A 17,467-nucleotide genomic window follows, 5' to 3' on the forward strand; every position below is an offset into this window, starting at 1 on the left:
TTGGCAGGGAGCCAGGTCTCCTTTAATATCTTAAGCTTGGCTGCATTTTCCTAACTTGCACAGTTATTACTTTATCAATAAAAAAAATAAAATCATTCTGCTTGTTTTTGTATTCAAAGAGTAACTGTTAGCCCCAGATAGGGCCATGTTGAGTTGAGGCTAAGGCCAGGAGAACGGGTGGGTGTTAGAGGACCTCTTCCCTTTGGGGAGATGAGAGCAGATGCAGGAAAGGAAAGTGCTTAGAAGCCTCAGTGAGTTGTGTGCAGAGCGTCTGTGGCACTTTTGGTTTTCTGGCTAACTAGGTCGATCCAATATGGCAAATGCTTCAGTCACTACAGTGCATTTCAAGATCAAGGTCTGAGTCCTCACAGTCAAATGCTGAGGGTGCAGTTTTGCATCCAGGGCTCCCTGGCTGTATCCCATCTTTGTGTTCCATTATGCTTCAGGACACTCTTTAGCTGAGGCAGCAACTCCCTGGTCTCAGAGGGCTGTAGTATCATTTTGGAGGGGCCAAATTCACAGAAATATTTACCCACTGTGACACCTTAGGCAGCAATAACACCCTCACAGTAAAACAAAACAACCCCCCCCCCCAAAAAAAACACCACCAAAGAACCCAGGACTTTGTCTCAGTCAGTGTGTCCTAGTGCTGTAAGGAAACACGATGACCAAAACAAGTTTTGCAAAAGAAAGCATTTAATTGGGGCTTGCTCACAGCATCCGTGGGTTAGTCTGTTATTATCAAGGCAGGGCGCATGGTGATACACAGGAAGACATGGTGCTGGAGAAGCAGCTGAGAGTTCAACAACCGGATCCAACTAGGCCTGGCGTGATCTTTTGAAATCTCAAACTCACCCCCAGTAACACACTTTCTCCAGCAAGACACACCTTCTGACCTTTCTAATCCTTTTTAAACAGTTTCACTCCCTGCATGGCAACATCACTGCCATTCCCCCACCTCCCCCATGCAAGATACACACACATGACCAAAGACATGTGGGGGGGAAGAGGAAAGGACAAGGGAGGAAGGAAAATCAGAGATAGTCCCCTGTGCCAAAGTGCACATCCCAAGGAAACTGACCCAGGGTACATAAGAGGGAGCTGCTCTCTCACAGAGACCCACCCTTGATTCTAAAGTAGCTCACGATGGTGCAGCTTGCATTCACATGAGCACTGCCCTGCTGAATTTCGTGGGTAAAGTACAGCTAAAGAATCTGGGAAGCAGACACTCTCCTGTCTAACATTTGGCCCATCCACATGCTCTTCTTCTAAAAATAGAGCTGCTGTGCTGCGACTTGCCTCCAGCCCACTGAGCGAGACCAGTTTTCATCCCTCAGCAGTGGGCTGAGGCCCAGGGAGGGAATGTTTGGCCAGGAGATATGAGCAGGGTAACTAGGTCACTGAGGCTTTGGCTTCTAGTACTTGCCCTCAAGTCACCATGGAGAGACTTTGTTTTCTTCTCAATAGCCTCTGCACAGCTAGCAGCCTGGGGGACAACTAGAAGGGCTCATGTTTGGGACTCGCTGTTCCTTAGAATCATATTTATTTGGAAAATGAAGCAGAAACATCAGTGTTTTGGAACATGCTCCTGAAAGACCGTTAGGTGTGCGGGGGGTGGGGGGGGGGGTGTGGGGTAGGAAGCAGCCCTGCTCCAAGAGTTAATTTTTCTTAAGAGTTACCTTTTCACGTGTCAGCTTGGTTTAGCTGTGGTGCCTTCACTTAATATTCTAGGTATTGCTCGGAGAACCCTGGGAAAGTAGTTAAAAAGCCCACTCAGTATTAAATAAGATGGATGGCTCCTGATACTATGCAGGACCTCCTCCAATTAACTAGTAATTAACCAATAGCCTTAAGAACAAACGCTGGGATGCCCAAGAGAAGAAGGCCATTTGCCTCAGCCTATAACATACAAATTCCATTCCCAGACAGGCCTCATAATAACCTGAACTGACTCTTGGCAACCAAGATTTCTCTTTCCCAAAGCATGTGATGGAACTTTTACTCTTCCTTCGCGATTGCCTTATAACAGGGAAACTCTGTTGGGCATGGTGACGGGTATCCATAGTTGCGCTACTCAGGAGGCTAAGGCAGGAAAGTCATGGATTTCAGGATAGGAAACTTAGTGAGACCATAAAGAAAAGTTCTCTGACTTACCTCACCTCACCACATCATTGGACTCCCATCTTAGAAAGAGTCCTGCCCTAAGCACTGAGGGCGGGGCTGATGAAGAGGGAGGCCAAGCCTCTGGACAGACCGTCCCCCTTGTTGGGTTTCTTCACTAAGTCTATTAGCGTATTAGTACTAATTCAGATTCCCCTTTCCCAGATGCATTTATCCACATATGCTTGACTAGTTTTATTTAATGTCAACTCAACACAAGCTAGAGTCACTTGGAAGCCGGAACTTCATTTAGAGGAAATGCCTCCACCAGGACTGGCCTGTGAGCAGCCCTGTGGTACTATTTGAAAGGCTTAGGAAGAGTGGTTTGTTGGAGGAAGTTGTGTCACTAGGCATGAGATTTGATGTTGTGTGTGTCAGGGCCCAAGCCAGGCCCATAGGCTTTTTTTCTTCCTCCTGCCCATGGATCCGGTATAGAACTCTCAGCTACGTCAGCACCAAGTCTACCTTGTGTGATGCTATGAGAGTACTGACTAAATCTCTGACACTATAAGAAAGCCCAATTGAATACTTTTCTTTTATAAGAGTCACCATGGTCCTGAAATCCCTTCACAGCAATAGAACACATTGACTAAGATAATGACTATGTGAGGAAGCCATCCCCTCTGGTCGGGGGTTGGTCCTGGGTGGTATAAGAACAGCAAGCTGACCAAAGTCACGAGCAGCACTCTCCATGGCCTCTGCATTAGTTCCTGCCTCTAACTTCCTGCACTGAGTTCCTGCTCTGACTTCCTTTGAATAATGGGGTACAACTATGAGCTGAAATAAAGCTTTCATAATTAAGCTGCTTATGGTCACGGTGCTTTACACAGAATAGAAGCCCATAACTAACCATGGTTGATTATTGCTTTAATCATGCATACGCAATGAATCCTCAAAAAAACTGCTCCCCCAAAAGAGGGCCTTAGCATTTCCAGATGTGTGGAGGTGCAGGAGGAAGAAAAGGAGAGGGGGTGCAGCTCATGTTCTTCTCCCAGACCCACCCCATGGAGCTCTCATCTGTACACCTTGGATAGCATGTTATGGCATTTTTTATTGTCCTTTGCTATATGTCTTTCACAAATACAGCTTTCTGCCCTCCCCCTGAAATCAAAGATTTGATGGCAAACTGTGCATTGAGCAAATCTACGGGTGCCACTTTGCAGTCTGCTCACTTCTTGTCTGGTGTCGTCTCATATGGTTTTCATTGTATTTCTAACTTTTCCATGAGTTATGGTGCTGTAGTAATTTTGATGTTTCAATTGTCAACTTGACATAATATAGAAGCAGGTAGGTAAGGAGCCTCACTGAGGGATGCCTAAATCAGGCTGTCCATAATATTTTTATCATAGCAGAAATGAAATGAGTACATTACCATGTGATTTTGTGATCTTCTTGTGTATATGTGGAATTGGAGTTGAACTTGGGCCATGCACACGCTACGCAAGAACTTCACCACTCAGATATGGCTCCAGCCAAATTCTAAGTTTTTATTTTGAGGCAGGCTTTCACTGGGTTGCCTAAGGTAGCCCTTGAATTTGGACTCATCCAGCCTAGGCTTTGCAAAGAGCTGTAACTATAGTGCTGTGGCACCAGGCCCAGCTTGACAGTGAGTGTCAACAGACCTGCACAGGTTGACTCCTTCCCCATCTTGCTCCATCTCCTTGGGCCTCTGTGTCTTTCTGAGACATGACGATATTGAAAGTAGGCCAATGTGCTATCCTACAGTGGATTCTAAGCTTCACGTGGGAGAGCTGTTAACCACTGTTAAGCACTGAGCCATTTCTCCAGCCCAGGTGATAGACATTTAGTTGTTTAGCTTTCTTTCTGTGAGTGTGACTAGCGTAGCTAAAGGAAGGCTCACACAAGCTGGAGAGTACAGTTATTTGTACCACTTATCTTGGATATATAAACAGGTCTAGAATTGTTAGGCCTATGGGATGCTGTATTTAATTGAGGATGTGCCAAGCTGTTTTCCAAATCGTTTTCACCACCACCCTAACCAGTCGAGTTGGGGGTTCCTCTTTGTTAATTTCTCTGTTTTCAATGATAGAGATGTTTCAATGTCACAAGTGTGATGTGGGAATGGATGGTTTTTTATCTGTTTGTGTATCTTCTTTAGAGCTCTGCCTATTGAGACTTTTTTTTTTTTTAAACAATCTTTAATTGGACTGTAGTTTTTGTTTTTTGTTTTTTTTAACCTGATTAATTGTTGGCAGTAGAAACTTGCACAACCATTGTGGAAATCAATCTGGATGTTTCTCAGAAAATTGGGAATAGGTTCTACCTCAAGACCCAGCTATGCCACTCCATCCAAAAGATATATCCAATAGAAGCTCGACCATATGACGAGGACACTTACTCAACTGTGTTCATAGCAGCTTTATTCATAATAACTGAAAATTGGAAACACCTAGATGTCCGTCAACCAAAGAATGGATAAAGAAAATGTGGTACATTTACACATAGAACACTCCTCATCTATTAAAAACAAGGACATCATGAAATTTGCAGGAAAGTGGATGGAAACTAGGAAAGATCATCCTGCATGAGGTAACCCAGACACAGAAAAACACAGATAGTATGGACTCACTTCTAAGTGGACATTAGCCATAAAGTACAGGATAACCATGCAACAATCCACAGACAAAAAGAAGCTGAATAACAAGGAGGGTCCGAGGGAGGATGCTCGAATCTCTCTCAGGAGGGGAATCAGACTGTCTTCATTTTCTAATGGCAACATCTAAGTTTGCTTAGGTGGTTTTTAAATTGTTTTTTTTTTTTTTTTTTTTTTTTTTTTTTTTTTTTTTTTTCTTTTTTTTCCATTTTTTTTTTTTATTAATTTATTCTTGTTAAATTGTTTTTTAATAGCTCTTTATGTATTCTGGATATGCATTGTGTATCAAATATATGAACAGGAATGTGTGTGTGTGTGTAGAGGCTCCCTTTTTACTTTTTGAATTTAATTGAGTTGTTATGGATCACTGGAGAATTTTCAGAGTACAGCTTGGGTTAGGCACCACCCCAGAACAGTCACTGAGATATATGCTAAGCTAGGATGAAGATGAGCTACCTTCCTGCTGAGCCAAGGTCAACGCTCCAGACACAAGGGCGGATCTGTTCAGGACACAGGTTGTCATTATAAGGTGGGCCTTGGTGACTGTAAGGCGGCCTCTTTAGAGGTGTGTGGTGATGGTGCATGTCATGATTAGAGTGACCATCCTCGAAGTACAGGGCCATGGGAACACACTTCTCAGCATCACTACCTGCTGGTATCCAGGAAGTGTGGCCAGTTCCTTAGTGGACTGGCTTTGGGCCAAAGACAAACGAATGCTACAGTTCAGGATCAGAGGACTCTTAAAAGGGCAGATGTTATTCTAGGGAGCTCGTGATCTGAGTGTCTAGCTGGGAGTGGAAATATGCTGGAATTTTCTACCATATGAGGAACGGTGAACTTGCCAAAGGAGGTAGAGGGGAAGAAGGTTGTGCAGAACGCAGAGTGAAAGTGAAATTGGTGAGAAACAAAGTCAGGGGCCTGGTAGGCTAGAGGAAACTGGCAGTAATATGTGGAAGCGAACTCAGTGGCATTTGAAGGAAAGCATGGCATGTGTGTTGGGATTGCTGAGGTTTTTTGTTTGTTTTAATGTTTTGTTTTTTTTTAAGAGAGAAAGACTATGAAATTAGTGATCAAGTTTTGGGGGTTGGGAGAGATATGGGAGGAGTTGGGGGCAGGGGAAGGGGGGGAGAAAGAATATGACCAAAATACATTGTATAAAAAAATTTAAAAACTGGTTTTGGAGAGATGGCTCAGTGGTTATGATCCTGGCTGCTTGTCTAGATTACTGAGTTTCAATTCCCAGCACCCTCATGGCAGTTCACAACTGTCTGTAGCTCGAATTCCAGGGTATGTGGCACCTTCAGACATGTATGCAGACAAAATACCAAGGCACATAAATAAAAGAAATATATCAGCCTGGCATGGGGGCGCACACCTTTAATCCAGCAGTCCGGAGGCAGAGGCAGGTGGATCACTGTGAGTTTGAGGACAGCCTGGTCTACAAAAATGAGTCCTAGTAGAGCCAAGGCTACACAGAGAAACCCTGACTCATAAAACAAACTCGATGAACATTTTGGATGGATTAACATGTACTTCATAATAAAGGTCATATATTACATTGCACCATACTATAAAATGTATAGATAATATTTTAATTCTAATAAATCCTAGGAGGAGCTACTGTAGTTCCTACTTTACACAATGAGATAAGTATAGCAGCTGGCTCAGATCATAGAGCTAGGGTACTCATGCCCAGGCAGGCAGGTCCTAGATGGGTTGGGCTTCATCCTTTAGTAAACACACACACACACACACACACACACACACACACACACACACACACACACAGTTTCTACTGCATGCAGTGTGGATGCAATCACCATGTTCCAAGTCTCTGAGCGACAGCAGTTCCCTCAATCGGGTCATCTCTGCAGAAGTAGGTGAGATCAGGCCCATCCATGGCACCGTCTACCTGCCTGACTCTCTGACTCCTTCCTAAGGCAGAGGCTGAACTTTCCTGGCACAGGCCACTGTAGCCAACACTAAGTTCCCTGTCTCTTTCTTTCTTTACCTGCTGAGTCCTGTATGTTTCAAGGAGCGGCAGGGCTCATCTTATCGTGTACGTCTACATAATTCCTCACCTCCTGTTTTCTGTTTTCTTTGCTGCATAGCCTGAGACAGAAACAACTCAGATGAAGGCAAGGGATTTTATTTTATTTATTTATTTACTTTTTAATGAGCAAGGCATGACAGGTACAGCAAGGAGAAGAACAGAGCCAGAGGACAGCTGTCCGGATGGGCAGAACCTGCCACCGTCTCCCAGTGCGGACACACTGGAGCTGTCCTCAGGAGCTGGAGGAGCCTCTGAGGGACAGAACCCTACAGGGAAGGAGTATGAGGGAGCAGCGGTCTGCAGATATGCATCGCCTTACTAGCCTCAGCCTTTAGGCATTTTTGCAGCTGGATTCTGTCATGGATTGCTTGCCTTGCCAGGGCACGCTGTAGATTTGGAAGGAGCAGAGCATCTTCTGCAAAAGGGAACAGAAAGGAACAATCAGCATGAGGGTATGTATAGGTTAGAGAGAGAGAGGGGATGGGGTGGGGGTGGGGCTGGGGGGGGGCAGTACCTATCCTAAAATGGTGGAGCAGGTACACAGAGTATTAAACGTGAAATGCTTTCCCCCTCTGAGTCCCAGGATACCCAACAGGGTCTGTTCATCCCTATTACTGGATGGCAAGTGACCCCTTTTCTGGCTCCATGATTCCATATTCTTCAGCCCCAGCACAGCTTGCTGAGGTGTGGGAGCCCTAGAGGTCAAAGCAATGGAAAGGCTACGTCCGGGCCCATGAGCCCCTCTACCTACCAGCACTAAGAGGAGCATCAGGAAAGGCTGTAACACACTTCTAAAAGTGGCAGGGTTAAGGAAAGGCAGTAAGGGAAATGTAGCCATCACTACAGCTATGGTGTCACCTGGGACAACAGCCATCCCCACAGAGCCCCGGGTTCACAGCAGAAGAGGCACTGGATGATTTCAAGCATTAAATAGGCTCTGTTCTGTTTCCTGTGGTCCAGGCTGGTAGCTCCAGCTAGGATGAAATGGAGCTTTTCTCCCCAGCAAGAATCCTTACAGCTGCCTCTAGTCCATAGTTGCCCCCGCCAAGTACCCCCAATTTCCAGGATAAATTCATTCAGCAATTACATCAGTCATATGCACATAAATCCTTCCCCTAGCTTTACACCGGCACACGTTTGCATTGGCATAAACATACATGTGCCTGAGCCAGGTGTGATGTTGCACGCCAGCACTCAGGGAGGCAGAGGCAGGTGGGTCACTGTGAGTTTGAGGCCAGCCTGGTCTACAAAGGGAGTCCAGGACAGCCAAGGCTACACAGAGGAACCCTGTCTCAAAAAAAACCAACCAACCAACCAACCAAAAACAACAAAACCCACACAAACAAACATACAGCTCCCCAATATCCACCATTCACGACTCACCACTCCCTACACATGCACTTCCCCACTTGGGTGCACAGATGCTCCAATCATATCTATCCCCACACAATGTCATATTCATCAACCTCCCATTGCCTGTATGTTTGCCCTCAGGTACATACCCTCATCAGATGGGGCTGGTCATGGAAAGGACAGTCAGCCAAAGCCACGTTTGCCTGGGCCTTGGTACATGTGGTTCGGCCTATCTCCACATCCAAAAAGTATTTTACTCCAGCCACAATCTGCAGTGAAAAGAGCAGGATTCGCTGACAACAGTCCGGTCAAGTCACTTATACAGTTGCCTTACACCATAGAACTAACGTGTTTACCTGGGACTCGTGCCTGCATTCATGAATGGCCAGAACTCTTTCCCACAAGGAACATAAGCTAACTCTTCCACACAAACGGCCTCGGGCCCTGATGTTCAATCTTTTATTCTGAGCAGTGCTGACAAGGTGTCATATGTAGCTAAGTTAAGAGGAACAGGGCACAAAAAGCTGGAGCCAGGACCGACAAATGGGAGTCAGGAAGGAAAGGATGTGACCTGGCAGTGACAGCCAGGGTGTTCTAGCAACCCAGGATTGCTCTCAGCACAAGCAAAGGCTCTGTTTGGGCTGCAGTGTGGGATTAACTTAACCCTGCTGACTATAGCTCCTCACGCTGCGACCCTGTGCCACACCTTCCCCATGCACAGTGTGCAGCCCAGAGAGAACCCATCCCCTTTATTTACCCAGACTCCCTCCTTCCAGTGACTAGAGGACACAGGACATGGGGTGCTTCACACGCAGGGATATTTCAAACCAGAGGGAAGATCGCCCTTAAATGTCTCCTTCAATGAGACTGCCCAGAGGTTTCCTCAAGTGTGCCATTCACCTATATATGTCTTCCACTTGCAATTTAGGAATAGAAACTTATTTCTCTTTCTGTATGGGGCACCAGACCAACTTGGCAGAAACGTAAAGCAGACTAAGGGAATTGGGTCAGAGGCAGGACCAGGAACACAGCTCTTTATTTTGCCAGGGGTCGGGGTGGAGTCCTAGTTTTTCCCACCAGTTAAAACGAGACCCACAGACCAAATAATCTTTAACTCCCTATGCTTTGCTCCAGCTAGTGCCTTGACTGCAAGCCGCACTGGCCATGCAGGTCCACAGCAGCTGGGATGTGCATGGCTTTTCTAAAGGTCGATCACAGCGGCGGGAGAAAACGGACCAGGATTTAACTTACTTGTATTTTCAAGAGAAGGCAGAAATGAGCTCTATACACTGGTGTACAAGCCTTTGTGGTCTAAAATCTGGTCCTCCTTTCGGTCAGCCTTGGGGCCTAGCAGGTCTTGACGCTGGCTCCTCGGTCAAGAGTCTACCTGTAAGGTAGCTCCCATCTACTCAGTGGGTGGAGGGGCTATTAGCTAAGATCTGTGCTGTCTTGGGGGCCACCGACAACTCCTGTGGCTGCTCCAGCGCATACTCCAGGATGCTAAGTAGAGGGAAGCAGGCTTCTCAGAACAGCTAACTAGAGGGTAACTTCTGAGAAGACCCAAGAAAGGGCATGCCTGTCGATCTGCGCTGACATCACAGCCAACAGAGGCAGCTGCCCCAGCAGCAGACTACATAGTCATGTGTCTCTTTAGAATGGGGGCCCCTTCTGAGAAGTGTCCTGAGGATACTGTGGAGAATCAAAAGGCACATGTACAAGCTAAGATAGCCGCAGCATCACAGCTGCAGCTAAGAGAACCACCCCGCCACACACCAAGTGATGGACGGATCGCCACTGCTGGCTGGACCAGTCCACATTGCTAAGGGGGGCAGCAAGCTAAGATAGCTGCAGCATCACAGGGCCATTTAGCTAAGAGAACCACCCTGTCACACACCAAGTGATGGACGGATCGCCACTGCTGGCTGGACCAGTCCACATTGCTAAGGGGCAGCAAGGCAGTGCAGGCACTGCTCAGAGAAAACCAGGTTGCCAGACTGGACAGAAATAGTATGGAAGGTCCATACTGGAGACCAGCAAATGAAGTGAGGCTTTAAAGTGAAAGAACCGAGTATCTGTGGATTCCCAAGTTTCCAAATGGGATTTTAGGTTTGTAGAGAATGTCCTTGTTTTCAGGAGGTGTTTACTCTGAAAGAATTCACAAAAGTAAATGCACATCAGCACACACCTAGGTATATGTGCGTCTGAGTAGAGCGAAGAGGTCGGAGCAAACCTGGCCAAGTGTTTTCCTGGAGGGGCGGGATGAAATTGCCCATATTTCAGAAGTAAGTAGTTTAAAGAAGGGCGCTTACTCAGTGAGGGCAGCGGTGAGGCCTGTTTATCCTTCTCCTGGGTGATTAGAAGTTGACCCCAGGCAGCTGGTGGCTGATGAGCTCAGCCGTGGCGGGGTGGAGGTGGGGGCTCTGACCTACATCTTTAGTGCCTCTGCTCAGTGGATTTTTGGAAATTTGAGCTAGGAGGGTTGGTTTCCCATCCACCGCCATATTCTTCAGTGTTCCAGAATAAACCAAAAGGGAACAGCCCTGGAAATACATTGAGGATGGCTGAGAAACAGGGAAGGAGGACCGCTTCGGTGAGATGCACAGGCGAAGCGCAGCTGGCCAAATCCCAGGAGACACAAACCACTCCCTAGCCAGGGGCGCCTGGGCCGGGAGCCGCCGCCAGAGAGCTTGGGGGCGGGAGGTGGGGGACAGCGGGGACACGCACCTGCTTGCGTGCCTTCACCACCTGTAAGGCGCGGCTGTGGTACGCGTCGTTGCTGGCCTTGTTGTACTCCGTCATGGCGAAGTTCAGCGCTTCCTTCACGCCCTGCTCTTTGGCATCTGCATCCTGAATGCCTCCCAGTAAACGCAGACCTTGCTTGGGGGTCGTGGCTGTGGCCAAGGCCAGAAGAGCCAGCAGGAGCAGCGGGGCGCGCAGCGGGCTAGCCATGGTTGGCTGCGACGAAGGGATGGGGCTCCAACAGCTCGGAGTTGCGGCTGAACAGAGGCTGGCTACTCCGCAAGCCTTTTACCCAGTTGAGAGACTTGGGGACCAGCCCTCCTCTCCCGGCTCCTCCTTTTCCGGCTGTCACCCACTTGCTCTTCTTCCGTCCCGCCCCTTCGCCCTACTCCCGCCCCCTCCTCCGCACAGTCCCGCCCTCTTCTTCCGTCTCCTTTCCCTGCAGAGTCAGATCCCTCTCCCTCAAGGGCTGCCCCAATTCCTACTCCCCCACCCCTCCCCCTCCCCCACCCACTGTTGCCCTTCCTGCCCCTCCCTTCCTTATTCACTCTTAGTTTTCGGTTCTTCCCAGTTCCTCTTCTCCAGAGGGCCCTCTTCCACAGCTTCCCCTTTCACTCTTAAGTTCCCAGTTTCTTGCAGTATGGTTTCTACAGAGAAGTCATTGCTCTTTGGACCCTGAAATGCCGTGACATCTGAACTCTGTTTCTCCATAAAGGAAAAGGGCAACCAGTCTTTAATTTCCTGCCTCTTCAAAGATCAGCCTTGCTCTGTGAGTGCTGGGTCACTACCACCTGGGGACATTCTGAGCAGGGTTGTTATTTCAGGTTCCTGTAGGCCCTGTCCTAACACACTTGTCAAAGGAAAATGACCTCAGGGGAGTGTGGAATGAGGAAGAGTGTGGCATTCTGTGCAACTGCTCATTATCCTTAAAGGAACCACTCTAGGCGTCTTCCGGGGCCAGGCCACCCTAGGGACTGGAGACAGCACAGGTGGCAAAGCCCTGAACAGACATTGCAGCAGGCTGCCCACTATAGTGCTGTAACATGAACCCAAATGTCTTTTATGCTTTCTAATAGACAGGTTAAAAACCACTCATGTGAGGCTGGTGTGGGGCTCATGGTTTTAATTCCAGCACTTGGAAGGCAGAAGCAGGTGGATCTCTGTTAGTTCAAGGCCAGCTTAGTCTACGTCTGTATTTCCAGGACATCCAGGGCTACACAGTAAGATCCTGCCTTAAAAAACATTGCCTGGGAGCTAGGCATGGTGGCACATCCCTTTAATCCCAGCACTCCAGAGGCAGAGGCAGGTAGATCGCTGTGAGTTTGAGGCCAGCCTGGTCTACAAAAGTGAGTCCAGGATAGCCAGGACTGTTAAACAGAGAAACTCTGTCTTGAAAAAACTTAAAAAGAAAACAACAACAACTCCAAAATATTGCCTGGGTTATACAGTGAGAACTTCTTCCTTACGCAAATAAATACTAAAACAAAACCCACCAACAAAAACCAAACATTGAATATTTTAATAACCTATCAAATATAATTTCAACATGTAACAATCCTTAATTAAATAGCTTATATTCTTTAATGTGTATTGTAATTCTTTAGAGTGTGTGTGCATTTGTAACATTTCAGACAGATGTTCACCCAGTCTAGCCCCACTTCCCCCATCTTAACTACTCATGCTGTTGGCTACAGTATCACAGAAGGTTTAAGCTTTAAGGTTTGTGTTGCTGGGGTGATCAATAATTCAGGTCAGGTGATTATAACACTTTGTAGAAGGTGAGAAAATAAAGGAAAGAGATGGGCCTCACTAGACAGTTGAGAGGTCCCTTTGAGATTTAAACAATTTCCTCCTGGACCAGGAAGACAGGACCATGCAGAGGGAGTGACCACTCCTCACATGATGAGGTCCAGTAGGGATTTCCTGTTTAAAGACAAGGAGCCCTGGGAAGGGGTAACTCTAAGCAGCTGTGGGGATGTTGTATGTGGGGCCTAGTGAGAGAGGGGGCAGCCAGGTAGGATGAACATCAAAGGACACGATCTGTTCTCGCTGCTCCCCTAAAGGAGCCCCACTGTGGCTCTGTTAGATTCCCCTGCTTGGAAGGTTACCTAGTTTTCACCAACTCACCAAGCAGGAGTGAGGTATTGTTAACATGATAAAAGACTTACTTTATGTGTGCAAAATTATTTTAGTGAGTGCACACAAATCCAAGACATGGGTCTGACCTCAGAAAGTTCCCTGGTGCCTTGTGGTCCCCGTAGTGTAGATTGGACCCTTGCCAGCCCATCTGTCCCCGGAGACTCATTCTTCTGTCTACTTTTGGACTTTCCGTAAAGATGCCGTGTGAGCCATGTCTGGTCCTTTGGGGCGGGAGCACCATTAGGTTCTTTTGGGTCGGTTCCTTAATCTTATTCTTAGTTCTCTTTTTTCTCAGGGAGAAGATATGTTCACCGGGTGCTGTGTTAGGCTGACACACCCTCCAGCTCATGATAAAGCAAGCCTAGACTCACTAGGGACCCCAGGAGAGGACAGAGCAGGGTAGAGTTCTATGGGATAGCTGACACTATTTCTTCTTTCAGCCTCACTCTCTTAACTCTGTGCTTGAAAATGGCCTTCTGACAAGACAAATGAGCTGCTAATGAAGGTGTCCAGTTTTGACAGAAACACTGGGAGGCCATGGGACCTCAAAGGATACCAAGAGGGCTTAAGTTTGGGGTGGTATGTTAGGTCGGAGTCCTGGTCACTCAGTGTCATCTCTGCTCTGGCCTTGGGTCTGGGCTCTGGACGGGACCCTAGTAACAGGCATCTAATAGGTAGCAACAAGATTACTAATGAGTATTTATGTTTAGGGCTAGACTAGGGGACCCTGAGGCATGGCTACCACCTAACCCCACTATAAGTTCCAGAGTAATAATATTCATGTTTCCTTATTAGGTAAAGCAGCTGTGGTTAGGACAACACTTGTCATCTGTAAAGCAGAAGTCTTCAAGCAGCTGTATGTGATGTTTTCCTAGATAAATAGGAAAGAAGATGCAGACTTAAAGCCAGGAAAGAGGGCTGCATCTGGCCAGGTCGCTCTGAGCAGAATGCTGGACAGCCATCTGATTTTTCTGGGGCTCCACTCTCAAGAGCACTGTCATACATAGGGTTAGTTGAAACAGGGGGAATCCTTCTTATCTCATCATTTATCACCATAAAGAAGATCGAGGGTGGACTAGTGTAGGTGAGAGCATGTTACAGAGAAGTGGTGTGCGTGTTGACATCTGTGATCACACTGCCTGTCATCTCCCTATTATAAGGTTGTCCCAGATTCATTTGGGAGAGTAGGTCATCTGATAGTAGCACCTCTCATCCCCAAGGGACAGACACCACTGTAGAGCACTTTCAGGAATTGTAAGGACCACTTCCAGTCAGGTGCAATAAGAGGCAGAAGGTGAGGTAACACTTGGGCAAAGGGTCTGCAGGCCTATAAGTGGCTTCAGTGGTCACAGCTCAGCATGAAAGAACAGTTTGTGTCCTGGGGCCTAAAGCTTCAAGATAAGATATAGGAATCCTGAGGAAAAACAGGAAACCAAGAGCTGAGCCACAGGGCTGTGTGCAATTAAAGGAGTTCATTTTCCAGGAGAGAAATATGATGTCCATGCCACAGAGAAGACTCAGAGAACCTGTTCTCTGCCATGTGGCTGTTGGTTTCCTGATGGTAATTAGAGAGGAGATGCAGGGGTGACAGAAAGTCTCTATAAGAATAAGTGGATATTCTCTGTCCCTGGTGTGGCAGGCACAGAAGGTTGAGGCAAGTGGATACAAACTTCAGCTATGGAGAACCTATCTCAAAACATAAAGTAAAAAGAAGGCTGGAGATGGAGCTCAGTGGTAGAGTGCTTGCTTACCATGTGTGATGCCCTAGGTTTAATTCCAAGTATCACACATAAACACATAAATAAATAAACTGTGGGTTGAAATACTGTTATTTAAAGCTGGCTGTGGTGGCACATGCCTTTCTTTAATCCCAGTACTCAGGAGGCAGAGGTAAGAAGACTCTGTGAGTTCCAGGCTTACAAATTGAGTCTAGGACAGCCAGAGCTACACAAATCCTGTCTGAAAAAAAACCAAATAAATAAATAAATATAGTGGCATATGCCTTTAATCCCAGCACTCAGGAGGCAGAGGCAGGTGGATCGCTGTAAGTCGAGGCCAGCCTGGTCTACAAAACGAGTCTAGGACAGCCAAGGCTACACAGAGAAACCCTGCATCAAAAAAAAAAAAAAAAAATTATAGATAAGGGGCCAAACAGATAAAACGTTATCTAGTGCTGAAGAAACAGAAACAAGCCAGGCGTGGTGGTGCACGCTTTAATCCCAGCCAAGGCTACACAGAGAAACCCTGTCTCAAAAGAAGAAGAAGAAGAAGAAGAAGAAGAAGAAGAAGAAGAAGAAGAAGAAGAAGAAGAAGAAGAAGAAGAAGAAGAAGAAGAAGAAACAGAAACATGCTCAAATAGGCTGAGAGTTGAACTCCTGAATATTCATGGTTTGAAGGATGAGAAGAAGTACAGTATCTACGGTAGTTGCATGGAATGATCAAGTCATAGGCTTGTGGGTCACCCTTTCATAGGCTTCTGGGTCTCCCTTTCATAGGCTTCTGGGTCTCCCTTTCAAAATGGGAGAGCCTGAAGCTTCCCTTATGGAGTGCCTGGGGTTCTCCTGGGGTCAAGTTTGAAGTCCCTTGGGCACACACTTTGGTACTCTCTTCTTTCCTTTTCCTATCACCACTCAGGGTGCTTCCAGGCCATTGTGCTCACTTCAGTGCAGTGTGAAGGCTGGGGTGGGATGGTTACCTTATTACTGCACACTATGGCACATCCCATGGAGCAAGCAAACAGTGCCTGGCGTTTGCCTTCTCCCTGTGACATCTCACAGGAAGGTAAGGAGTCCTGGTACTTTCTACTCTGTTAGTCTTGACTTCAGGTTGTTTCTTATTCTCAGACTATTTACAAGAGTAGTTGCCCTGATGGGTGTGCCCCAGCCTAGAGGCACAGGGAAAGGACTTCTGGGGATATGGGAGGCTGGCTGGCTGGCTCAGCAGGCTGCCCCACCCATCTTTCTGGGCTTCAGCTCACAGGCTCCTACCACAAGGAAAACAGGAGGCGGCTTGCAGGATTGATTCCCTGGTGGTCTGCTTCTCAGTGTCGTGCAACTTAGCTCTAGCTCCTTTTACACAGTGTCACAGAAAGTGATGGCTGCCCTGCTTGGGACCTGCTCAGTGCATTCCTGAATGTTGGGGCTGGAGTTCAGAGCTCGCTAGGGCCGCCCTGTCCACTCTCCGGTGCCTTGCTCCTTTCTTACCTTCACTTGGTGGCTGGATCCTGTGTCCCAGACCCTTCTTTTCCGTGCCCTTCTCCGTTAGGCCGTGACCCCCTGTCTTGTCCCTTATCAGGCCTGGATTCCGCTCAGGCTCGGCAGAGGATCTTGCTAAGTCAGTTCAAAGAAACTTCGCCCTTCGTATCTGACCATCAGGATACAGTTCCTCATTCTCTCCCAGTGGCCCCTGTACTGTTTTCACTTATAATCTTAGTCTCATTAGCTGGAAACCCCTATGGTTGAATGTCTTTCCTAATTTTCCATGCCTCACCCTCTTCCATTCAGCTCCTTGCATGTAATTCTCTGCTTTCCATACTGTGTTTGGAGATGGGGTTAATCCCCGCCCCCCCCAGCCACACACACTTCCTAGTCCCATTGTTCTGGTCTTCTTTGTTACAGCCAGGAATTAAGTTCTTGCCCAGCCCATGGTGAAAATACTCTTCCCATGTGGAGACATGGAGAGGGCAGGCTCCAGTGGGAGGCAGTATCTGGGGGCATTTTTCCTTCAACATTATATTATGAACTATTTCAAAACTGCAGCAATGTCATAAGAAATATAAACATCTATATCCATCAGCCTGTCATTCGTTCATATCAGACTGTGGTTGCTTTTCTGCTTGTCTGTTCATCTGTCCCTCTCTTCCTCTTCTGAAATGCATCTTTCACTGGATACATTTTGTACTTGCAGACACCAATATATCCCATTCCTGAATACGTGGATATGGACACCCCTAATTACATCCTGGTGCTGGAGTTTGTTTGCAGTGCCTTCGTTTGTTGTAAACCTGTCACAAAATGTGCAGATCTTAAGTTTGCTTTGGCAGATGTGTACTGTGCTCCTGTGCCACCCAACTCCCATTGGATGCCAGAAAGCCCTGCACCAACCATCTCTCCTGTCAGTTTGGATCTTCACCTGTCACCCCAACAACTGATACCACTTCCACCATAGTTGATTTTGCCTCGTAACTGGACTTGCGGAGTACATTGACATTTGTGTCAGGCCCTTTTCACTTCATCGTGATATTTTTAGGAGTGCTATGCTGACGAACTACACATGCCTCCATCTTTGATTACAGTGGTGAGCCTCCTTTCTCAATCACTCCTGGGATGCTCCAGCCTTGCTTTCCAGAAAAGTCTGTGCACAGGCTCAGGGTAGCTCTTGACTGTTCTGTCCTTTCTGCTGCCTCTTTT

The 17,467-nt window shown here is 47.2% G+C and overlaps 1 protein-coding gene across 1 annotated transcript; it reads right to left on the reverse strand.

Annotated features, from left to right (window-relative positions):
- Positions 1-7,094: 7,094 nt before the first annotated feature.
- Positions 7,095-11,182, reverse strand: LOC127188293 (cystatin-C-like). The gene is made up of 3 exons (XM_051144795.1): positions 10,905-11,182; positions 8,330-8,449; positions 7,095-7,242 (listed from the first exon to the last, which is right to left on the reverse strand). Exons 1-3 carry the CDS (start codon positions 11,127-11,129, stop codon positions 7,159-7,161), a joined length of 429 nt encoding a protein of 142 aa, XP_051000752.1. The 5' UTR covers positions 11,130-11,182; the 3' UTR covers positions 7,095-7,158.
- Between the last annotated feature and the right edge of the window lie 6,285 nt (positions 11,183-17,467).

The sequence above is a fragment of the Acomys russatus genome, chromosome 4, assembly GCF_903995435.1.
Source record: "Acomys russatus chromosome 4, mAcoRus1.1, whole genome shotgun sequence".
In the NCBI taxonomy this organism is placed as follows: Eukaryota; Metazoa; Chordata; class Mammalia; order Rodentia; family Muridae; genus Acomys; species Acomys russatus.

Coding starts and splice junctions, on each gene's coding strand:
- LOC127188293 (XM_051144795.1), bottom strand. CDS start 11,129: ATGGCTAGCCCGCTGCGCGCCCCGCTGCTCCTGCTGGCTCTTCTGGCC. Junction 8,450..10,904: donor TGGTGAAGGCACGCAAGCAG/GTGCGTGTCCCC, acceptor TTTTCACTGCAG/ATTGTGGCTGGAGTAAAATA. Junction 7,243..8,329: donor ACCAGCCCCATCTGATGAGG/GTATGTACCTGA, acceptor TCCCTTTTGCAG/AAGATGCTCTGCTCCTTCCA.